This window comes from Mobula hypostoma, chromosome 7 (genome assembly GCF_963921235.1).
Source record: "Mobula hypostoma chromosome 7, sMobHyp1.1, whole genome shotgun sequence".
NCBI classification, from domain to species: Eukaryota; Metazoa; Chordata; class Chondrichthyes; order Myliobatiformes; family Myliobatidae; genus Mobula; species Mobula hypostoma.
In genome coordinates this window covers 83,631,203-83,656,586 of record NC_086103.1, presented here as the reverse complement: position 1 = coordinate 83,656,586, position 25,384 = coordinate 83,631,203, and the positions used below count along the sequence as shown (strand labels likewise).

General features: G+C 40.1%; 1 protein-coding gene across 1 annotated transcript in view; it reads left to right on the top strand.

Moving 5' to 3' along the window:
- The window catches only part of LOC134349413 (dedicator of cytokinesis protein 2-like), a 732,270-nt gene that overhangs the window by 69,670 nt on the left and 637,216 nt on the right, over nucleotides 1-25,384 (top strand). Inside the window, exons 2-5 of the mRNA XM_063053680.1 lie at nucleotides 10,427-10,510; nucleotides 11,980-12,020; nucleotides 13,426-13,481; nucleotides 16,783-16,879. Coding sequence (XP_062909750.1) covers nucleotides 10,427-10,510; nucleotides 11,980-12,020; nucleotides 13,426-13,481; nucleotides 16,783-16,879 — 278 coding nt within the window. The remainder of the gene's footprint in view (nucleotides 1-10,426; nucleotides 10,511-11,979; nucleotides 12,021-13,425; nucleotides 13,482-16,782; nucleotides 16,880-25,384) is intronic.

Genomic DNA, 25,384 nt, shown 5'->3' with positions numbered 1-25,384 from the left:
CAAACTATCCTTTCCTTCTCCCTCCCATTTTTCAGTATCTTCACCATGCTGATGCTTTTTCTGCTGGTGGGGGGAGGGGGGATCATTGCTTTGTTGCTGCTTGTGCATGGGAGGAGGGGCTGTGGGACTTTGGGGTTCTAACATTTAACTGTCTTTCATTCTTTGGGGGCACTTTTCTGTTTTTGTGGATGGTTGAGAAGAAAAAGCATTTCAGGATGTATATTGTATACATTTCTCTGACATTAAATGTACCTTTGAAATCTTTGAAAATGAATATTAAAACTTACTTGGTCTACATCCTGCTGTGACAATTCTTTATGTGTTAAATGTATGTGACTGGCATACGTGACTGTGACAAGTTCCAAAGCGGAATCTCTCTTTGGGAAAATAAAGTCTCATCTAAATTACCTGTTTAATTCTTTACTGATTATTTTACATTTCTCAGCTTTGGTTTTAATTGCCCCTCCCTGCTGTCTCTTTCTCTGCTTTATTAATGTCACTTATTATTCTAAAGATCCTGTTAAATTAACATTCAGATTTCTCTTTTCAGGAGAAAAGAACCCCAGTCCAATTAATATTTTCCAAAGCAGTACTACCATATTTCTTCTATAGTGTTTTAAAATTCTTTCTTTCACCTTCCTTGCTCCTTTATTTTCTTTTTATAAACACCATAAGGCCATAGGAGCAGAATTAAGTCCATTCGGCCGATTGAGTCTGCTCAGCCATTCCATTATGGCTGATCTTTTATCCCCTTCAAGCCCAGTATCCTGCCTTGTCCCTGTAACCATTGATGCTCTTACTAATCAAGAACATATTAACGTCCATGTTAAATATACCCACATTCATCTCTGGAAATGTATTTCACTGACTCGTTACCCTCTGGCAAAAAACAATCCTCCTTATCTCATGTTCTAAAGGGATGTCCTATTCTGAGCAATAAAATAAATAAAATGTTCATTGTATATTGTTATCCATTTCTGATCTAACCAGGGTTCTCTGTAAGGTCATTAAATGGACTAAATCACTATTACTTTGTGTGCTCTACTGTGTATACTGCAGATTACAGAGATCTGTAAAAATGGTGACAGGTGAAGGCAAGAAGTTGTGGGCAAATGGCTGGGGTGGGTGTGGATTGGTTAGAGATTAGCCTTTTAAAGTTGTGTTCTTTGGAGGTGGTGGAGATGGTAGTGGGGCTCATGCAATCCTGGATTGACCAGCGACCAGTGAGGTGAGATTGTCGGATGCTTTAGGGGTGTTGGTAAGAATGGGGAAATTCCCAAAGGATGGCAAGTAATAGTCCCAGAGCAGTGTTTTAAAATGTGATTGCCCTGGGAGTACCTAATATTTGGTGTAGTAGGATATCGTGACGTTAATAAAATGAGTGCTTCATGGGAACTAAATAATTTGATGTGCATCTGATGCAGGAAACATGTGAGATGTGCTGGTGGAATCTCAGTTGGACATACTTTGTTTGAATTTCCAGATGCCCAATTCCAACTGGTGGCAATTACATTCCACTCTGGGGCAAAAATCAACTTTCAGCTACTTAGAAAGGAAGGAGAAAAAAGCTGGCTTTTTATCTCTGAATTTCTAAGCCAATACATTTCACACTATTTCATTGCTTGTCAAGTCTATCCACTAGAATTAAATCCCTATTAGTTTGCTTTATTACAGTATCATTAGCTTGTAAACTGCATTTGTAATTTGTATAATTACACAGAGAGCTGCTTTTATTCTTAGATTCTCACTTTCTAAATAATGTGATTTTTTTATCTGTATATCCAAATTAAGTCCTTATCTATCTGTCCCAATTAATTTACCAATCATATCACCTTCCTTCAAAGCTTTTAACTTCTTCCATAAATATGTTCCTGATTTCTCAGTGTAGATTACCCCTCAACTTGTTTTTGTCAGAATGTATTCAGTTTCATTAATGCAGAAATTAATTTTCCGACTATATACTCATTCTGTGAGAAAATTAATATGTTCTCGTAATTTGTCACCGTCCTCCTTAGTGTTGACTGTTCCTACCAGCCTGACAAAAATTGGTTGTCTACACCTTAGGAAATTATTCTTTTTGATTCCAAGTTATATCACTCTATTGTTCCCAGGGCATTATCTTCTAACTTCATATTATCTTCCAGTTCTCAGTTTCTAAATTATTTGATAAATAATTTTTAAAATATGTCTGCTGTTAGTAAATTCACAAAATTTGCATTTGCAATTCATCACCATAGTTCATTCACTTACTGTCTTTATTTTAAATATGGTGCATATTAACCTAACAAGATAACAATTTCAATCATAAACCGAAACCCAATTGTGTTCTATAGGCATATAAATAGTAAAAGTGTAACACATGGAGAAATGGTTGTTATTAAGGACCAAAATATGGAAACTTGTACATGGGTGATGAGAATGCTGGTGAGGTACTAAATGCCTACTAAAGTACACTTGCACTTACCTTCATCAGGGAAAGTAGTAAAAGTGAAAGAAAAGATAGTGAGTTGTTAGATAAATTGGCTGGTATGGGTGAATCACCAGGATAGACACATTCCTTGATTCTGAGGCAAGTAAAAGGGAAAATTGTGGAGATACTGACTGTAGCCTTTCAATTCTCCATAGAAGCAGGATGGTGCCATGGAAGAAAGGGGAATATTACTCACTTGTTCAAGGAGGGAGTAAGGATAAGCCCAGCAACTAAAGGATACTCATTTTAACCTCAGTGGTATGAAAGATTTTAGAAACTTTGATCTAGTTCAGCATTCATAATTGCCCAGGCAAAAATGGATTAAGTAAGTTAACCAATATGGATTCTTGAGGGAAAGTCCTGTTTAACCACTGATAGAATTTCTTGATGAGTTTTTTGGTAGAACTGAAGAGAGGGTGCAGTTAATGTTGTATATGGGCTTCTAATGATTTTAACTAAGGTGCCATATTGCAAGCTTAACAGAAATGTCAGAGTACATAAACTGAACATTGATAATATGGACACAAAGTTGGCTAAAAAATTGACAATTGATATTTCTCTTGAGTGGTCGGATCTCAGAATATAGTAAGTTTAGCCTGAGTCAGAACTGCCTGTTAACCTGCTGTATTCTATCTGTTATTGATCTAGACTTGAGGTTGCAAGCCATAGCTTCTAATTTCATGGATGAAACAGAATTTTCCAGTAGTATGAACTAGAATGGGCAAATGGAATGTACTGTGAAGAACAGCTGGCAGGGTAGATCAGCTGGTAGAGTTTCTGTCCCATGGCTCCAGTAACCAAGGTTCAATCCTGACCTCCAATGCTATCTGCGTGGAGGTTGCACTGTCTTCTGGTGACTGAGGGGGTTTCCACTCATTCCTCTGATTTTCTCCTACATCTTAAAGAACGTACAGTTGATAGGTTAGTTAGCAACTGGAAAAATTGCCTCTCGTGTGTGGCTGAGTGGGAGCTGATGATAATAAACACATGAAAATGATGTGGTACTGAGGAAGCAAGTTCACGGGTTTGGTAAGTAAGACAGAAAACACCGATTACAAATAATCCTTTATTTACAAACAGTAAAAGATTTGACCAAACACAAAATACTAAGGAGATACTTAGCTAGAAGTGCATGCAGGCCCTCCTAAGTTTGCAGCATACTTTTCCAATAGTTCTTCAGCACTGATTGCAACCTCAGTGTGAAAATGAGGGCCCTAAAGATAAATGAAGGGGACCTGCATCTGGTGACATGTAAACTAACCGCTGTCCCCCGCACACACAACAGATATAGTACCAGTGTAAGTTGTGCATGTGGATTTAGTGGGTGACAGGAGCCAATTCTGTGCTGCACAGCTCCATGATTAGATGTGAGGTGATGGATTTTGATAGGATGAATAAAGAGAGACTATATTGAATAAAGGGCACAAATTATGAAGGCAGAAAACTAGTTTGAGAACGATGATAATATCACATACATGATTTTGGGCTTTATCAATACAGGGTGAAAAGTAGAAATGTCACCCTCACTCTGTAGAAAACATGACTCCATCATGAACTGAGGATTGTGTTTCATTCTGTCTAGGAAAGAGTTGGAGGCATTATAGAGTTTTGAGAAAATATTGTAGAGGGTAAGTCCTGAATGAGAAACTATAGTTACACTGACAAATTAGAGAAACGTGGCTGTTTTCTTTGGAGAACAGAAGGCTGAGGGGAGATTTGACTACATAAAATGATGAGGGTCTGGATGGAGTGGATACAGGAGGCTGTCCCCATTGGTGGATGGGTCCCAGACCAGGGGTGACAGGGAAGAAAATTAGAATTGACATGGAGACAAACCTTTTTGACACAACATGGCTGGAATCTATAAAGCACAGCTTGCTGCTGAGGTGGAGGTGAGTTCCATTGTGGTTTTAAAAAGGGAACTGGCTAAAAGAAATTGCAAGGCCACAGAGAAAGAAGAAGCATGTGAAATTGTTGGTTTGTTCCAGACCGGAAGGGCAGTGTTATGATCATTGTGGGGATTTATACATGCCAGTGGATTGGGAAAATCAGGTCGCACTGGATCTCAAGAGAGAGAATTTGTAGAATGTCTGCGAGATGGCTTTTTAGAACAGCTTGTTGTTGAGCCCACTAGGGGATCGGCTGTACTGGATTGGGTATTGTGTAATGAACCGGAGGTGATTGGAGAGATTGAGGTGAAGGAACCCCTAGGAGGCAGTGATCATAACATGGTTGAGTTCACTGTGAAATTAGAAAAAGAGAAGCCGAAATCTGATGTGTCGGTGTTTCAGTGGAGTAAAGGAAACTACAGTGGCATGAGAGAGGAACTGGCCAAAGTTGACTGGAAAGAGACACTGGCGGGAAAGACATCAGAGCAGCAGTGGCTGGAGTTTATGCGAGAAGTGAGGAATGTGCAAGACAGGTATATTCCAAAAAAGAAGAAATCTTCGAGTGGAAAAAGGATGCAACCGTGGTTGACAGGAGAAGTCAAAGCCAAAGTTAAAGCTAAGGAGAGGGCATACAAGGAAGCAAAAACTAGTGGGAAGACAGAGGATTGGGAAGTCTTTAAAACCTTACAAAAGGAAACTAAGAAGGTCATTAAGAGGGAAAAGATTAACTATGAAAGGAAACTAGCAAATAATATCAAAGAGGATACTAAAAGCTTTTTCAAGTATATGAAGAGTAAAAGACAGGTGAGAGTAGATATAGGACCGATAGAAAATGATACTGGAGAAATTGTAATGGGAGATGAGGAGATGGCAGAGGAACTGAACAAGTATTTTGCATCAGTCTTCACTGAGGAAGACAGCAGGATACCGGACACTCAAGGGTGGCAGGGAAGAGAAGTGTGCGCAGTCACAATTACGACAGAGAAAGTTCTCAGGAAGCTGAATAGGCTAAAGGTCGATAAATCTCCTGGACCAGATGGAATGCACCCTCGTGTTCCGAAGGAAGTAGCTGTGGAGATTGCGGAGGCATTAGCGATGATCTTTCAAAAGTCGATAGATTCTGGCATGGTTCCGGAGGAATGGAAGATTGCAAATGTCACTCCGCTATTTAAGAAGGGGGCAAGGAAGCAAAAAGGAAATTATAGACCTGTTAGCTTGACATCCGTGGTTGGGAAGTTGTTGGAGTCGATTATCAAGGATGAGGTTACAGAGTACCTGGAGGCATATGACAAGATAGGCAGAACTCAGCATGGATTCCTTAAAGGAAAATCCTGCCTGACAAACCTATTACAATTTTTTGAGGAAATTACCAGTAGGCTAGATAAGGGAGATGCAGTGGATATTGTATATTTGAATTTTCAGAAGGCCTTTGACAAGGTGCCACACATGAGGCTGCTTAACAAGATAAGAGCCCATGGAATTACAGGAAAGTTACATACATGGATAGAGCGTTGGCTGATTGGCAGGAAACAGAGAGTGGGAATAAAGGGATCCTATTCTGGTTGGCTGCCGGTTACCAGTGGTGTTCCACAGGGATCAGTGTTGGGGCCGCTTCTTTTTACATTGTACATCAACGATTTGGATTATGGAATAGAGGGCTTTGTGGCTAAGTTTGCTGATGATACGAAGATAGGTGGAGGGGCCGGTAGTGCTGAGGAAATGGAGAGTCTGCAGAGAGACTTGGATAGATTAGAAGAATGGGCAGAGAAGTGGCAAATGAAGTACAATGTTGGAAAGTGTATGGTTATGCACATTGGCAGAAAAAATAAACGGGCAGACTATTATTTAAATGGGGAAAGAATTCAAAGTTCTGAGATGCAACGGGACTTGGGAGTCCTCGTACAGGATTCCCTTAAAGTTAACCTCCAGGTTGAGACGGTAGTGAAGAAGGCGAATGCAATGTTGGCATTCATTTCTAGAGGAATAGAGTATAGGAGCAGGGATGTGATATTGAGGCTCTATAAGGCGCTGGTGAGGCCTCACTTGGAGTACTGTGGGCAGTTTTGGTCTCCTTATTTAAGAAATGATGTGCTGACGTTGGAGAGGGTACAGAGAAGATTCACTAGAATGATTCCAGGAATGAGAGGGTTAACATATGTGGAATGTTTGTCCACTCTTGGACTGTATTCCTTGGAGTTTAGAAGAATGAGGGGAGACCTCATAGAAACATTTCGAATGTTAAAAGGCATGGACAGAGTGGATGTGGCAAAGTTGTTTCCCATGATGGGGGTGTCTAGTATGAGAGGGCATGACTTCAGGATTGAAGGGCACCCTTTCAGAACAGAAATGCGTAAAAATTTTTTTAGTCAGAGGGTGGTGAATCTATGGAATTTGTTGCCACGGGCAGCAGTGGAGGCCAAGTCATTGAGTGTCTTTAAGGCAGAGATTGATAGGTATCTGAGTAGCCAGGGCACCAAAGGTTATGGTGAGAAGGCGGGGCACTGGGACTAAATAGGATAAAATGGATCAGCTCATGATAAAATGGCGGAGCAGACTCGATGGGCCGAATGGCCTACTTCTACTCCTTTGTCTTATGGTCTTATGGTCTTATTGATATGATGGCTTGAATGTTCTCCTGTAATGTGATCTGTCTGCAATTCTCCCTTAACCTCCTCACTGAACCTTGCTTTCTTCTTATGTCCTCCAGTCAGTCTCAGTATCTCCATCGCACCTCTTCCTTTAACCTGCATCCCTTCTTCCCTGAGCCTTTCTGTATTACAGAGTCTCATTAATGTTTTATTTGTTGGCAGATTATATTGTGCAATCTGTCGTGCTTTAATCCATATAAATACTAATGGGCCACACTCATGGTTTGAGGCTCAGCTGTTGTATAACAGGGATCAGCAAACTAATTAAACTACTAAATTGCATGTCTTCAACAAATCCACATTTTGAGGACTCCAATTCCTTGTGGCTATTTAGAATGATACTAGTTTTGCTCAAGGGGAAGGGACTCGAAGGGTGGCAGTTCCTCCATCAGTAGAAGTGCCAGGCATGGTATAGAGCATCCAGACCTACCACTGAGTGAAATGGTGACTGAGAAATGGTAGCAGGTTGCTGGACAACTGGAGAAAGGAACTGCCTTCTGCTCACTTTGCACGGTGTTGTGGTAACTTCATACCTTGCTATTTGGTGCTTATTGAGAAACAGAACTGAATAAAGGCTGTCTGAAAACAAAAAACTGTTTATCACTGACATAGAACTTGCCATTGTTTTGCAATATGTCATTAGATACTACCTGGCAATTTGTTTTCATTGCTATTTTTGACAAAAATATTATTGTGCAATCTTTGTTAATTGTTTTAAACATTCTGTTTTATTTCTATCTCTGTGTCATGCACTGCCATGAGTTAATTGGATTGTTCATTATTTTATAAGGTTCCCTCTGTAATGTCATTTGCAGTGATAAATCTACAAAGTAGACTGGCTTCCTTCTAATGCTACAAGGTTTCATTTGTATTTTTAGATCAATGCAATCTCATTTATTTTTAGCTCAAATAACTCTGCACATTAGAATACACTGGTCAAAATCTCATTCAAAGTCAAAGTCCACCTTATTGACACAATGTGCAATTATATGAATGCACAAGAACACAGCTTCAGATTAGCAGCATTATCAAAAATAAAAACATAAATTATACACAATTTTACAAAAATTAACCCAATTAGCAGAAAAAAATGAAGTCCATTGCAATGTAAAATGATCAAAGTGGAAATAATGTTGGGGTAATGATTTCTGCCCATTCTATAATTGTGAACTAAATATATCTACAGAATTGAGGCGAGAAGACGGATTGGAGAACAAACAAAAGCAAATACCGCTGCACAGATAAAAGTTAAGCATGACAAACTATAGGCCCATGGGTATTTAGGCATAGATTAAAACAGCAAATGCAGCACTGACACTGGACAATTTTTTTCAAAAGTGTTGCTTCCTCAGAATTTTTTTTTTTGTTTATGATAAACTGCTTGAAGGTGAATACAAACATAATTTCAGTCTACTTGTATCACGTAGGAATTTGGAGAAACAACAAATTAACTTTTATTGAATATAATGTGTTTAATTGCATAATGGTGCTGATGCTTTGCAATAGTTCAACTGTTAAAAATACTTCGTTAATAATTTTCATTTGTACTCAGTATCTGAGGCTTCTCACTTAAGTGTCCAACAATAATTCACCAGCCAGCATTGATGGATTCCAGTTGCCCTGGTATCTTTTCTCCATGACCACAATGTCCTGGTGAAAACTTTCACTATGCTCGTCACTAACAGCACCAAGATTTGCAGGGAAGAAGTCTAAATGGGAATGCAGAAAATGAATCTTTAGTGACATGCTGCATTTCATGGTTTGATATGCTTGAAGCATGCTTTCAACCAGCTGCATGCAGTTTGGTGCTCTGTAGATGTTGAGAAAAATTTCAACAACTCCCTTGAATGCCTTCCATGTGATTTTCTCTGGTCCCACTGGAAATTCTACATATTGCCTGTCATTGATGATCTGTTTGATTTGTGGACCAACAAAAATGCTTTCCTTAATCTTGGCATCAGTTATTCTGGGAAGCATCTGCCTCAAATATCAAAATCCTTCATAGAAATTTTTGTGCCTGGTGATAGCAAATTCCATCCCTACAGTCCTGAACCTAATAATTATTACTAAACCCTGTCCTGCCGTGCAGCAGCCGGGCCACCTAAACATGCCCAAGCATGCCTGGACAAGATAGGAATCTTTCCAGCTTACATTGTAGGCAACATTTTAATTGACTTGAGTTATGAATTGAAATAATAAACATGAGTTTATTTTATACATGGTGCATGATAGGAAAATGTCATGGTGATTTTCATGATCAGTAATCCAAAATTCATAAGATACACCTAAAGGTATTCAGGAAGCAAAATCTTTGTTGTCCAGTGTTATAGTTCAGTTTAGGCTGCCTTGCAGAGTGCTGTGTGGGGATAGGTCTACAGCATAAATATTATATTCCACACAATGCCCTAGAGACAGTTTCTAATCTTAAAATCTTAGAGTATTTCCTTCCCAAATGTCTCAGCTTTAGTCTGGATTTGACTAGTGTATTCGAGTCTGCAAAATTACTAGGGGAGGAGGAAAAGTGAAATAAAAACAGAAAAAGCTGGAAACACTCAGCAGGTCATCAACATCAAAGTTCAAAGTTTAAAGAAAATGTTATTATCAATGTATATATATTTGACCATATACAACCCTGAGATTCATTTCCTGTGGGCATACTCAACAGATCTATAGAATAGTAACTATTACAGAATCGATGGAAGACCACCCAATTACAGCATTCAACTAGAGTGCAGAAGACAACAAACTGTGCCAATGCAAATATAAATAAATAGCAATAAACAATGAGAACATGAGAGGAAGGGTCCTTGAAAGTGAGTCCATAAGCTGTGGTAACAGTTCAATGATAGGGCAAGTTAAGTTGAGTGAGGTTATCCTCTACTGTTCAAGAGCTTGTTGGTCAAGGAGTAGTAACAGTCCTTGAGCCTGAGGCTCCCGTACCTTTTTCCTGCTGGCAGGAGTGAGAACAGAACATGACCTGGGTGGTGGGGATCCCTGATGATGGATGCTGCTTTCCAACAGCAGCGTTTCATGTAGATGTGATCAATGGTTGGGAGGGCAACAGTGGAAATAGAAGCAGAGTTAACAATTCAAATCAAGATATCATTTACCAAAATAGAAGTTTGCATAATCTGAGAATGCAAGTTAAAATTTATACTATTAAAAGAATATCCCTCTACATTTCTAAATTACCCATTGCATGTTACATTACAGTCAGAACCTTACTGATTAGTGAATGAACCAAACCACCTCATGTAATGCCAATACTAAATGAAATTTCTGAAGTATTTTATTTCTAATGTGAAGGTATGGTATTTAGAAGTGAGGAAATGTAAAGGGCTTGCCCACGAAAAAAATTAAATGACCAATTTTGCTCAACATGACCATGTTCTGATTTTAATTGTTTTTATTATTTCTAGTTATCTTCAATTTTGAGGCCCAAAAGGATCCTCACCTCTCTCTGTGTGTCGGAGATACAGTACAAATCTTGGAAAAGTGTGAAGGTAAAGTGGGAAGCAAAGAAAGACTAGTAGCATGAGACCACTGGAGGTTGGAGGCCCAGCAGCAGCCTATTCTGGGGTCAGAGGACTGTCTGTGTGTGAGGTGGGAGGAAAGGGCCTTGTTTTGCTGTTGTTGATTTGTTATTCTGCTGAACATAGTGGGCATGTTGTATTGTAGCTGGATTGACTGACAACACCTGCTGGCTGCCCCAGCATATCCTTAGCAATGTGATGATTGTTAGCACAAATTTCACATTCCACTATATGTTTTGATGTACAGGTGTAAGTAATTGAATCAGAATCTAAAGTTATGTAAGGAGGAAATGCAATGGGAAACGCAATGCTTTGTTTGCTGTTTATTATAGAAAGAACAAAATAATCTCATGGTAAGGCAACTGAATAGCAGCCATAATATGGAAGGAAAGTTCTCAATTTCTGATCTGTTGTTTTGCTTGGCATTCACATCAAGTTCTTGCTTTATCTTATTCAGCAGTTTTCCTGTGAAGAGTTTCCATAAGTGAAAATAAACAGGAACATTTTGGAGAAAAAGAATCACAAAAAATAAATAACACGGATTCTGGAAATTTGAAATAAAAATAGGCAATACTCGGTGGAATAGCCAGCATTGGTAGGGTAGTGAACTATTAATGTTTCAAACTGATGACCTTTCAGCAGACTATTACCATTATTTCTCTCTCCGGAGCTGTTAACTTATCTGTTGGGTATTCCCAATATAATGCTCATAAACAAGTATATTTTCTGGTATTTCCCAACTTGCTTTGTACTGTAAGTCAATGATCGTTATCAGTTGGTAATGGTCTCAACTTTTATAAGAAATCATATAAGGTTACTAATTACAAATTAACTATGTCACCCAATCTGTCTCTTAAGAATGTTTTGGATTACTAATCTTTAGCAAATCTTTTATAATACACTACTTTCCACTTGAGTGTTTATTCTTTTTAAGGACACAAACTAAGGAGGGGTACCAATCATCAACATTGCTCCTTGATCCACCTCCACCATTCAATAACATTGCAACTGATGTGGCTTTGGTCTCAATTTTACTTTCTGCATGTTTATCATAACCCTTTAGGACGCCATAGACCAAGCAACCACCCATTCTAGGCATAATGTGGACAATACCACTAATCTGTTTACCAACATTGGGTCCATCTCTATTCAAACTGCCACATTACCAGGTTTTTCCAGACTTCTTTATTTTCATGAGCGTTACATAATATGCATAACTCAACCACACTTTCAATTATACACCATGATATTGTAAGTGCACACATACATTTAGGGTATATTAGTTAAGTTTGTGAGGTGATAAAAATGGATTTTTGATAAATTTAGGTGAATCGCATTGGAAAGATTGTCCTGAGCAACATAATCATCATTGTGTTCTATTGACAGCCCTAGCCTGATTCTGCTCCCTGAGTTTTACTAAATCTTTATCTTTCCCACAGGATGGTATAAAGGATGTTTGATGAAAAACAAGTCACAGATGGTGAGTCACTATCACGCTCATTTTGAATTTTAGCTCTGGGCTCTTGGATCTATGCATGTTTTTTTTAAAGGGCTAAATTCCCATTAATGCAATTAATCTCAAGTTTACTCAATTGAGATTTAGTTTGACTCAATTATTAATAAAAGATCTTTGTCAAAGATTACAGTTAAATAATACAGTGAAAGCTGAAATGTCAAAAAAATAATTGTGGGTGAATAAATTTTCAGTATTTCAATTACAGCCATATGTGGCATTGAGCTTCTTGTAAATTCTATAATCTGATTTGCCAAGACATGGAACCGCATGGCAAACAAGATGTGGTTGAAATCAGTCACTGTATATACCCTCGGTGTAGTCTTCTGGCCCTCTCAATCAGTTTATGAATACAACAAAACTCATTCAGAAATCTTAATAGTTTCCCATTCTTCATTTTCTGCAAACTGTGGAAGTTCAATATAGTTTAAGCAATCATATTAAAGTCGCAGTTCCGAAGACATTGGCTGTGTTTTCATTTGTTTCCTGTAGATGGGTATGTTTCATTAACTGTTAACTCAAACATCAGGCTAAGCTTATTAGAATAACAGATTGCCCTTTCTGCAGGTGACAAATGCCTGGTTAAGATCACACAAGACATATAGTAATTATTAGGAGAGCAGAATATTCAGTAGGGATGTTAATCTTTTAGCATTAATTTAAGTAACACATTTACAAACTATATTTTATGTGATATATATCCCTTCTCATTACAGAATTAGTTTGCCAGATATTATCAGAATGGGCTTTGCTTCTTGAGGCAATATCATTGTTCTAAAGAATGGAAACTGGAATTTCAAATTTTGACCCAGACAGTTAAAGTTGCAGTGACTAATTTTTCACTAAATGTTCCGGAAATACACCTTTAAATGTGCCACTGCAATCTGATAACTATAAAATTTGTTGAGATGTTCACTAAATCAACTACCATTCTGACAGACCTCATGAGCCCGACAGTGATTTCAATGACAGCGTCCTTTATCTTAATTTTTTTTCAAAAACTAACATAGAACAGCTGCTTTAATGGAAGCTGAAAAGTGTGTCATCATTATTTTATTTGTAGGGACTCCTTACTTGTTCCATATCAAAGACCACATGCTCTTAGCTCCTAGCTAATGTTCTGTGTTATTACATCAAAAAAATGTTGCAAAACAACACACGTTAGAGAATGAAAATATTTCTGCGTTTGCCATCATAATTCTATTTTATGATGGCAATAGATATGATTTGATTCTATTCCATAATTCATGGACAAATGTTTGAATGATTATAGTAATGTAGAGATATCCAAAAAATCTCTAGATATCTAAAAAATTTCTAGCATGGAAATCAGTGATGGCATCTGCTAATGGAGATCCTGTTTATTTTGCAGGGTGTATTTCCAGCATCATTCGTCCATGTCAAAGAAGCTATCATTGAGAAAAGAGGGTATGAATTAAAACTGAAGTCTTCTAATATCACCCTTAACTTTTGTTTTTTTGGGTATTTATTCAAAGGATAGAGACTTCACGGGCTGAGCCAACACTTAGTTTCTTAGTTACTCTTATAAGGTAGTGTTAAGCTGCTTTCTTGAACTGCTGCATTCCTTGAGGTATAGATACTCCACAGTGCTGTTAGAGAGAATGTTCCAGGATTTTCAGCCAGCGACGAAAACGAAACAACAATATTATTTCCAAGTCAGGATGGTGTGTGGCTCGGAGAGTAACTACCAGCTGGGTGTGTTCCAGTTTGTTTGCTACCACTGTCCTGCTAGCTGATGCAAGTTGTGGATTTCGAAGGTGCTGTCTCAGGAGACTTGGAGAGCTGTGGCTGTGCACCCTGTGAATGGTAGAGACTGTTGCGACTGTGTGTTGATGGAGGAGTGAGTGAATAGTTGCAGATCAGATGCCTTTTCATGCAGACTGATATGTCCTTGAATGTTGGTGAATCTGAACTCATCCAGGTAAGTGTAGAGTATTCCATTACACTTCTGACTAGGACCATGTAGAAAGTACAGAGCATTCCATGACACTGACATGGACCATGTAGAAAGTGTGGAGGATTCCATCACATACCTGACTTGGTCCATGGAGATAGGTGACCAAGTTTGGTAATTAAGGTGTGAATTATTCACTGTAGAATTCCTAACTTCTGACCTGTTCCTGTAGTTATAATGTGTGTATGGCTATTCTAGTTCTGTTTATTTAAGCTTTAACTTAACCAGCTAGTAACAAGCTGGTGTGTTGTAAACACTCGTCCAAATACTATTTAAACTGCAATAGGTCATGGTAATTTACATTCAGGTTACATTTCCTTTTGTTTGGAGCCTTGGACCTGCATTAGATGAGTTGATTGCAGAGTAGTGTCTTTTATCAAAGAGTTACAATGGGCATTTAAACTGTAGTTCTGTACAGTTGTGGATGTAATGAGACAGAAGCACGGGAAATCATCACTTTCTACTGGTTGCATTGTCTAATTTTGAAGTACATTGAGCAGTGTCCATCCAATTGATAACGGAAGTGAACCCGACAGGTTGGATTTATTAAGCTAAGGGATATGTTGTCAGCAAGTAAAACATTTATTGTCTATCTCTTCTTGCCCCAAAACCATTTACAAGGTTGTCTCAGGGGGCAGTTAAAAGTCAACATCTTACAGGGTTGGGAGTTCTGACAACGTTATCACTGATAATAAATTTTCAATTCCACTTTTAATTGCTTGGATTTGGAGTTAAACTCCTTTCCGTTAATCAAGGACATTGGTCTGTGCTTACTAGCCCAATAAACATAACCACAATATACAGTAACGGCTTACAAGTTTAGGTGCCTTGCTTGGAAACAAGCACCAAATGTATCCTAATGCCCAAGACAGGCTCTACAGGCTGCAAGTCATCTTCTAAATTAAAAACTAAAGTCATGTTATGGTAAAAATGCCATGACAATGTTGAACAAAATCATCACCATAGTGAAAAGTTGAGGCCATGGTGTGTGTTGTGACTGTGAATGAAGTCACCAACAGACACCAAAGCCAATGATATAGAAGTCTTTATTCAGTAGACAAGCAGGCATCATACTGGAGACACTCTTAGAAGAGGCTCACTGATCCAATATTGCATGACATTTTATATGCTAAAGATCAAAGATAATGGCAGGGCAATTCTATAGTTACAATGCATCCACAATGCTTCCTTTGAATTACATATAATTTTTAAACACATAAATATTCACACCAATACTCCAGACACCCAGAGTGAATACTAATCATTGTTGACTCTGAGTTGCATTCATGCATATGCAGACATCGCAGGTCAATAAGTGTTTCCTGTTTTGCAATCAATCCCAGATAACATCTCCAACAACACCGTCATTCAGACACGAGGAAATCTGCAGACGCTGGAAATTCAAGCAACACACACAAAATGCTGGTGGAACGCGGCAGGCCAGACAGCATCCATAGGAAGAAGCACAGTCGAAATTTTGGGCCGGAGTCTCAGCCCAAAACATCGACTGTGCTTCTTCCTATGAATGCTGTCTGGCCTGCTGCATTCCACCAGCATTTTGTGTGTGTTAGCATCATTCAGAGCTGCATTTTAAACTTAATCTACAATACACATTCAGATCTGAAGACTGACAGCTGTTGAAATTAATATTTACTATATTACGTAATTCCAGAATAAGCCCTAACAGTGTGCAGAGCAACATGTGGGAAAAGGAATGTAAATGAAGATGAAACGATATGGCATCTCTAATAAAAGAATTACAGGACAATCTTATTTTGAAGTAAAGAGAGAATGATTGAGACAAAACCAAATGGTACTGAAGATAGGTTTGGAGGGGACCTCGTGACGATAACTTGTTGTGATGTGCATCGGGCCAGTTCTTACCAAAGGCATGTAGATGTTGAAAGAACAACTGAGGAGAATTGTTGAAGTTTATGCATAAAAACCTCAGGCAGTTCAAAGTAGGAGCTTGAAATGAGTGCTAAATATTCCTTGTGACTGATCATTCTAAAAAGAACATCCAATACAATTAGCTATTACTGACAATTTAAAACAAATTAGGCAATTCGTTGGATATATTAAAATAGTTGAAAGTTAGAATAGAAAAAAAAGATGAAGTACAGGAAGCAATAAAAAGATACTGAGTCTACACTGTGCTGTCAATAATTGCAGGCTTTCCAGTGAAATAACCTTCTTTATCCTCGAGCATAGCTCAACCTTAGTTAACTCAAAAACATTTGATTTCAGAATGAAACAAAAGCACCCGACTTTGGAGGCAGGGAGTAGATGTGGCGGCAGCTGCAGATAAAACAGAGGATGGATGGAGTCTTCCTCAGAACTTTGCATTTTATATAATCAGCACCTGCATTATTTGATCTCATATCTACTGTACATTAAAGTGGCCCCCGGCATCTAAACAAAGACCTTCCAAATGTTAAAAGATGTTCCATGGATTTTCAAATTCAATGAAAACAGCAGCAAGTTAACAAAATGGACATCCTAGGTGGGCTGATAGATATTGGTGACAGGTGCAGGACAAGGCCAATGTGACAAAGAGCAACTAGACTAAATTACATTTTGGTGCTCCACTTAATTCCAAGTAATTCCTTGTGTTGAAGCTGCTAGAATAGCTCAGTTAATTTTGCATAGAGGTTTGAAAACTGAAAATTCTCACTAACAGACGGTTATCTCTGTGGTCTGCAATTGCATAATCCCTGCCTGTGTTTATTCACTACGTCACATGTTTCATTCCAGAAATGTGGAGAATGTTTCCTCTGCTGAAATGCCATTGGTGCAGGAGGTCACCACCACACTGAGGGAATGGGGTAACATCTGGAAACAACTCTACACGGTAAGGAGTCATCATAGTTTTGCCATTTACTTACTCTTAAACTAAATGTTTTACAAAGCCCTTTCTGACAGCAATTAAAAGTCAACCCTTTATTCGGCCTGCAATCACATTTATGCTCGGCCAGTAAAAGATGCACATAAATAATCTTGTAAAATATATTATTAAAGTCATAGAATCATAGAAAACTACAGCCCAGAAACAGGCCCTTTGGCCCATCTAGTCCATGCAGAACCGTTTAAACTGCCTAGTCCTATTGACCCACACCTGGACTATAGCCCCCTATAACCCATCCACGTACCCATCCAAACTTTTCTTAAATGTTGAAATTGAGATCTCATCCACCACTGGAGCTGACAGCTCATTCCACACTCTCACCGCCCACTGAGTGAACAAGTTTCCCTTCATATTCTCTTTAACCTATGACCTCTAGTTGTAGTCTCCCTCAACCTGCTTGCATTTACCTTATTTATACCCCTCATAATTTGGTGCACTAACTTAAACCAAGCATGCTGCTAGCTTTAAGGTCACTATTAATAATATTAATGTGACATAATTAGATTTAGATTCAAATTCAAATCCTTAGCTTTCAAGGAGTAAGATAAACCATCAATTCAAACCCCAATTATCAGCTCAAACTGCATGGTGAGAATTCTTCAGTGACTTCACCACCCAGACTGGAGTTGAATGAAGGTCAATCTTTTGGGACAAGTTTCTTCTTGCGGATACACAAGGCTGTTGGGCAGCTCGAATTCCAAAACTTAGTAAGCAGGAAAAACACGTAGGATAATGTAATGGGTGACAGGTGACGCATGTTGTTCATAATAGAAACTGTTCTACATAATTCACAAACACCATCATTGAGTCGTACTGCTTTAAGAGACAGTGTCTGCCATAATGACATCAGTGTAAAGTGACATCTTTTACCTTAGTTCATAATGGAAGTACATAAAAAGCACATAAAATGACTTTGGCGTGTTGTATTGACAAAATCCTACATAGGTGACCATGACACTCTCAGAAGATTCCAAAATTTCAGAGGTACTCAACAACAGTTGCTTTGAAGCTGCTGGAGTTTTGGAAGCAGCAAGCTACTACGTGGTTTTTACAGGTGGAAGCCCAATTCAGGCTGCAAGAAATCACCATGGACAATGCCAAAATTTTACTATGTCAGAGCATTGCTAAGTAGTTCTACTGCAGCCAGAGTGATGAGCCTACTAGAAGATCCACCAGCACGTGATAAATTTATCACTCTGAAAATTCATCGATTATTAGCTTTGTACTGTCTGACATTTTGCACATCAAACAGCTTGCCCAGCCTTGGTGATGCTGGGCCTTCAGAACTAATGGACCACATGTTATCTCTCCTGGGCAATCACCACCCTTATTTTATTTTTAAAGAACTCCATGCAACAAGTGCCTAATCCAGTTCGCAGACCACCCCCCATCTCCCCAATATAGCTGTAAAGGACTATAGGGAGCTTGCTAAAATGTCTGATAGTCTACACTCAGCCAGGGGAAGGTGCATTGTTCCTCCTCCTTTCCCTGTCTCAAGAAGCCCTTTCAGTAGAGCTTTCAGCAGACTCATGCTCGCGGCTCTGAACCAGAACACGCCGGGTCTATGTTTTTAACATGCATGCTTTGGCACGAACATCAAGAAGTGCCGACTGCCATGCAGCTTTGATAGAGCCAGTGCATTGGGCTATCCAAGATCTGTGAACACTGTGACCTCCAGTTGCTAGGATCGTCTTTTGTTAATTTTAGACAACCTTTCAGGTTCAGCATTTCCTGTGTGACATGGGCACTCAACTGAGTGGGCTGCCAGCATCGCCCATGGATTATAAGGCAGACAGCAATGGCCTATTCCTGGAGGTTGCCAATGGCAACAGCATCTAGACTTATGGGACATGACAACTGGCAGCTTAACTAAACCACCGCCACCAATTGTGACGCACTGCTTCTGTGGATGATGCTACACATGGGACTCCGTCTAGGCTAAAATAGCTAAACCTCTGCTCAGCACAGATTCCCTGTGCAGCAAAGGACTGTTAGGAGATCTTAACATTTGCCGGCTTGTGGATGCAAAAGCCTTTTGGACATTACCCTGTACCCAGTAAGTTCCACCACATGTGAATTCACTCACCTGCTGGGCAAATTCACAACCCTCACCAAGGGCAGGTCATGCCTTACGAGCCTGTTTGAATTTTTTGAGGATGTGACTAAACGCATTGATGAAGGAAGAGCAGTAGATGTTGTGTATATGGATTTCAGCAAGGCCTTTGATAAGATATCTCATGCAAGGCTTATTGAGAAAGTAAGGAGGCATGGAATCCAAGGGGATTTTGCTTTGTGGATCCAGAACTGGCTTGCCACAGAAGGCAACGAGTGGTTGTAGACAGGTCATATTCTGCATGGAGTTCAGTGACCAGTGGTGTGCCTCAGGGATCTGTTCTGGGACCCGTACTCTTCGTGATTTTTATAAATGACCTGGATGAGGAAGTGGAGGGATAGGTTAGTAAGTTTGCTGATGATACAAAGGTTGGGGGTGTTATGGATAGTGTGGAGAGCTGTAAGAGGTTACAGCGGGACATTGATAGGATGCAAAACTGGGCTGAGAAGTGGCAGATGGAGTTTTACCCAGATAAGTGTGAAGTGGTTAATTTTGGTAGGTCAAATATGATGGCAGAATATAGTATTAATGGTAAGACTCTTGGCAGTGTGGAGGATCAGAGGGATCAAGGGGTCCGAGTCCATAGGACGCTCAAAGCAGCTGCGCATGTTGACTCTGTGGTTAAGAAGGCATATGGTGTATTGGCCTTCATCAATTGTGGAATTTAATTTAGGAGCCTAGAGGTAATGTTGTAGCTATATAGGACCCTGGTTAGACTCCACTTGGAGTACTGTGCTCAGTTCTGGCCACCTCACTACAGGAAGGATGTGGAAGCCATAGAAAGGGTGCAGAGGAGATTTACAAGGATGTTGCCTGGATTAGGGAGCATCCCTTATGAAAACAGGTTAAGTGAGCTCAGCCTTTTCTTCTTGGAGCAACAGAGGATGAGAGGTGACCTGATAGAGGTGTATAAGATGATGAGAGGCATTGATCGTGTGGATAGTCAGAGGCTTTTGCCTAGGGCTGAAATGGTTGGCGCAAGAGGACGCAGGTTTAAGGTGCTGGGGAGTAGATACGGAGGAGATGTCAGGGGTAAGTTTTTTACTCAGAGAGTGGTGAAGTCATGGAATGGGCTTCCGGCAACGGTGGTGGAGGCAGATACGATAGGGTCTTTTAAGAGACTTTTGGATAGGTACATGGAGCTTAGAAAAATAGAGGGCTATAGATAAGCCTAGTAATTCCTAAGGTAGGGACATGTTTGGCACAACTTTGTGGGCTGAAGGGCCTGTATTGTGCTGTAGGTTTTCTATGTTTCCATTTTCTATGTTTCTAAGCCCACGTTTCCCACTACAGTCAAAAAGTTTGGGGTCAAGCACCACATTTCCGCACCCATGCACGTAGACTGGAATCATAAAAGATGGCCAGTGAGAAGTCTGATTTTGCTAACATAGAATAACCTTTGGGCTTCACCCATCCACATGGTCCCTAAGCCCAATGGTGGTTGCCATCCATGCAGCAATTACCACTATCTTATTGAGGCGTCCACTTCAGATCGTTACCAGGTCCCACATATTCAAGACTTCCTGGCACATTTAGCCAGAAAAATAATTTTTTTAAATATGGAGATAGTCAGGGGCTATCATCATGCACTGAGAACATTCCCAAACCTGATGTTAAAATCCCATTTGGCCTATTTGTATGCCACTAGGGCTGCAAAATGCAGCAGAGGCTTTCCAGCGACTAATGTCAGTGTTAAAAGATTTAGATTTTCTTTTTGTTTACCTAGACAAATTACTTATCACCAGTGCATCCAGAACTGAACAATTATCACACCTCAGTAACTTTTTAACACTTAAACCAACACAGGCAGATTATTAACTCCGCTAAGTGCCAGTTGGGTATTGACTCTCTCAGCCATTGCAACTCCACAGAAGGTTCAACACCCCTACCATCAAAAGTCATCACTATTATGAACTTCTACACTGCTACGCACTACCAAAGCACTGCAAGAGTTTTTAGGTGTGGTGAATTTCTACAACCGATGCATTCAGCATGCTGCTGAACTTGTGCTATCTTGGTATAGTGTCCTTAAGTGCAGTGCCTCTAACCACATGCATGACTGGTCAGCTGATAACACCAGGGCAATTAATGGCACCAAATGAGCTCTTTTAAACATGACCCTACTGGCACTTCCACCTAAAGCCATCACTACCAATGCCTCAGACTATGCTCTGAGTGTTGCACATGAACATTTGGTGGAGGCGTGTGGCAGCCACTCACCTTCTTCAGCTGGCCTCTCCGCCACCCTCCCCACCTCCACCCCCACCCCAACGAGAGGAAGTACAGCACATTTAACCACAAGCTTCAAACTTCTCAGTATCTCTCTGGACATCTGCTAGTTTTGTTTTCCACTGGAAGGTCAGCATTTCACAGCGATTGTTGACCACAAGTCTCTCGTGCTTACAATGGCTGAAGCATCAGACACTTGGTCTGCATGTCAGCAATGTCACCTGCCTATATTTCAGAATTCAATACTGACTTACAGCACATTGAAGGGAAAAATAATGGTGTGGCTGATAGCCACTTAAGGCTTGCTGTCGAAGTCTTACACAATGGAGTTGAATATGCCAGCATGGCAGCTGACCAAACTACCGACCCAGAGGTCCAGGCTTATCAGACAATAGCAACACACATCAAAGTTGCTGGTGAACGCAGCAGGCCAGGCAGCATCTCTAGGAAGAGGTACGGTTGACGTTTCAGGCCGAGACCCTTCGTCAGGACTAACTGAAGGAAGAGTTAGTAAGAGATTTGAAAGTGGGAGGAGGAGGGGGAGATCCAAAATGATAGGAGAAGACAGGAGGGGAAGGGATGGAGCCAAGAGCTGGACAGGTGATTGGCAAAGGGGATATGAGAGGATCATGGGACAGGACGTCCAAAACAATAGTCATGGGCCTGTGGTTGACTGACATCAAGTTTGGGGATGCAGGACTTTTTTTTCTGTGCAATGTCTCAACCAGTCGCCCTCAACCCATGGAAACTAGGGGCATACTGTTTTTAACTCTTTTCATGTCCTCTCGCATCTGGACAGGAAGGCTTCAGAGAAACTGGCTGCTGTAAAGTTTGTGTGGCATGGCCTCAGGAAGGATGTGCAACACTGGAGTGCAGCCTCTGTTGAGTATCAGCGGGCAAAAGTTAATGGTCATGTTTGGGCACCATTGGCACATTCTGAGGTCCCTGAACGATGGTTTGACCACATCAATGTGGTCCTCTGCCCCATGCACCCCAGCCGTTCCATGCGTCTCCTTACCATGGTGGACTCTATCACCAGGTGGCCAAAGGTTGTCCCTCTCACATCGATGATAGCTGTGGAGATGGCTCGGGTGTTCATCAATACCTGGGTCATTCAGTTCGGCACCCCATCTGATATTTCTTCCAACCGCTGTCCCAAACTCATATCACGCCACAGCATAACACCTGCAGTCTAATGGCCTGTGGGAGTGGTTTCACTGTTCCTTACAGGCTGCTCTGAGGGCCTCCCTGACAGATGAGAGTTGGCACAGTTGTCTCCCAAGGGTCCTGTTGGGATCCAGAATGGCTCCAAAAGAGGACCTGCAGTCCTTCACAGCTGAGTTGGTGTACAGGCAGCTGTAATGGGTACTGGGTGATTTTATTCTTGGTGTCACAACTGACCCGTCAGTCTCTTAACAGCATTTCACCCTCCTCAGGAAACTCAATTCTTTTACACTTATTCCTACTTCCTATCATGCTATACAGAACCCTTGGGTTCCAGTTGACTTACGTTCTACCTCGATTATTTTTGTCCTCCATGATGCACATCAACACCCCCTTAAGCCCCTTTACAATGACTTACTCTACATTTTGGAATGGGGCAAAAAGACTTTAATTGTAGGTAGGAAGGATAAACCTGAACATATTTCAGTAGATCGCCTTAAGCCAACTGATCAAGATCCGGATGTTTCCATTACTGTACCCTCTGTATCACGACATGACCACATGCATGTCAGCACACCACTGGACGAGCCAGAAGCACCTGCAGTTACTCAAAGCAAAGCATATAGGATCCGAGCCAGGAGACTCGTAAGAGCTCCAGACAGACCTACAATGCTGGTTTTGGTGAGTTCTAGATCGTTTGGGGGGGGGCTGTGTAGGGTTGGTAATGTAATGGGTGACAGGTGACACATATTGTTCATAATAGAAACCGTTCTACATAATTCACAAACACCATCATTGAGTTGTTGTGTTCACTTTAAGAGACAGTGCCTGACGTAATGGTATCAGCGTAAGGCGACTGCTTTTGGTTTGATTGTAATGGAAGTAAGGGATTGCAGCTTTTGTTAAGCATATAAAATGACTCTTACATATATTATTCACAGAATCCTACAAACACCTTAACACTCCCAGACCAAAGACTGAGCTTACATGTTCTCATGATGAAACTTACACAGGAAAGGCTGTGGTTAGGTTGAAATTAAAAATATTCAGACTGTGTCATCACAGGAAGGTAGGAATATGTCACAGTCCCTTGAGAGTGCAATGTCATTCAACTGATCTGTGTCAATTTTACCTACCTGTCTTAATTCTACAAGTACTTAAATCTTTACTGCACTATATATACCAAGATGAACTTCTAAAATTTTCAGTTGATCTTGATTTTCAATTCTTATCTAGTATTCCGGATATCCATACTCGATTTTATGATTCCTGATTTTCAACCTGAACCTCAGTAGAGAACATTGCAAACGTAACAGTTCTCTCCTGACATGTTAACAATATTGCATTCTCCACTGACACTGTCTGGCCTTTTCAACATAGCCAGAAATTTCTGTTATTATTTCAATCCCTCCGTACTCACTAGATCCCCCAACAGTTACATTAATCATAAATAACTTGCTTTATTACTCATAAATAACTGATTTGTTCAACTTTTCTAAGCAATTAAACCATACATAATGGAAGCAGTCATCAAGTTAGGCAGCATCTCTGCAGAAAGAAACAGAGTAACCCTTCAGAATCATCATCAGAACCATCAGAATCGCTGGTATGCCACCTCCAAATGTCAGAGATCAAAATTGTTACATTCCTGGCAGATTTTGCAGTCAATCTGAGAGACATCAGTGTTGGGATTTTAAAAAAAACTCATATTTTCGCCAAATTATAAGCTTCTAAAAATTTTGTTCCCTTTATCAAAAAAGAAAGAAATCTCAGACCAATCCTCCTTCAACAGGCTATAGACATTTACTCCTAACTTTCCTACAGTGCGGAAAGAAGAGGTGGTCTTTTCAGAATCAAAATCAGCTTTAATATCACTGTATATGTCATGAAATTTGTAACTATGTGGCAGCAATGCATTGCAATACTTTAAAATTAAAAGTGTGAATTACAGTAAATATATATAAAAGTATAAGTTGAATTAAGTGAGTAGTGTAAAAGAGGCAGTGAGGTTCAATGTCCATTCAGAAATCAGATTGTAAAGGGGAAGAATTTGTTCCATGAATCATCAAGTGTGAGCCTTCAGGCTCCTGTACCTCCTCCCTGATGGTAGCAATGAGAAGAGGGCACGTCCTGAGTGATGGGGGTCCTTAAGGATGGATGCCATCTTTTTGAGGCATTGCTCCTTGAAGATGTTCTTGATACTACGGAAACTCTTGCCTGTGATGGAGCTGAAGGAGTTTACAACTTTCTGCACCTTATTTTAATCCTGTGCAGTGACTCCCCCACCCCACCGCCCAATACCAGATGGTGATGCATCCAGTTAGAATGCTCTTCACGGTATATCTGTAGAAATTTCAGGAGAGGAGGGATGAAAACTGTTGTTGGCAATATAAAGACAGATCAAACTTTATTCCCATAACCTACATACAATCTGCTAAATGATTTTCTTTCTGTACTTTGTCCTGTACTTTGTCTGGCACCCGGCATTCTCTCATCTGTGAAGGATATTCCTTTCTAATCATCACTAATATATTAGCCTTGCTTGCTTGTCACATCTGTTTTTCCAGCAAAATTGAAATGCAGTAACCCCTTGCTCTCTTGTTCCCTCTGGGAGCTGGGTTAAAGAACTGTTAAATCAAGGGTTGTCCTGCAGGGAAGTTTTCTGTGCATCACAGTCAAACTGTGGGACAGATAATAGATTCTTTAATTTATGGTTACAATTCCTCACATGTGGTGCTGGAAAATATCAAATCTTTTTTTTTTGACATTCTAAGATTGTGGGAACTTTAGGGTTCAATATTACTCAGTTGAACTCACAGAATGTCAATAGTTTCTCCGAGTTACCATGAGTGTGAATTGAGGGGCAAATTGCTTGTAGTGACTGATGAGGTGTTTCTGCTCAGTGAATCAGATACCAGATCACTCTTGCTTTAGTTTAAGCCTAG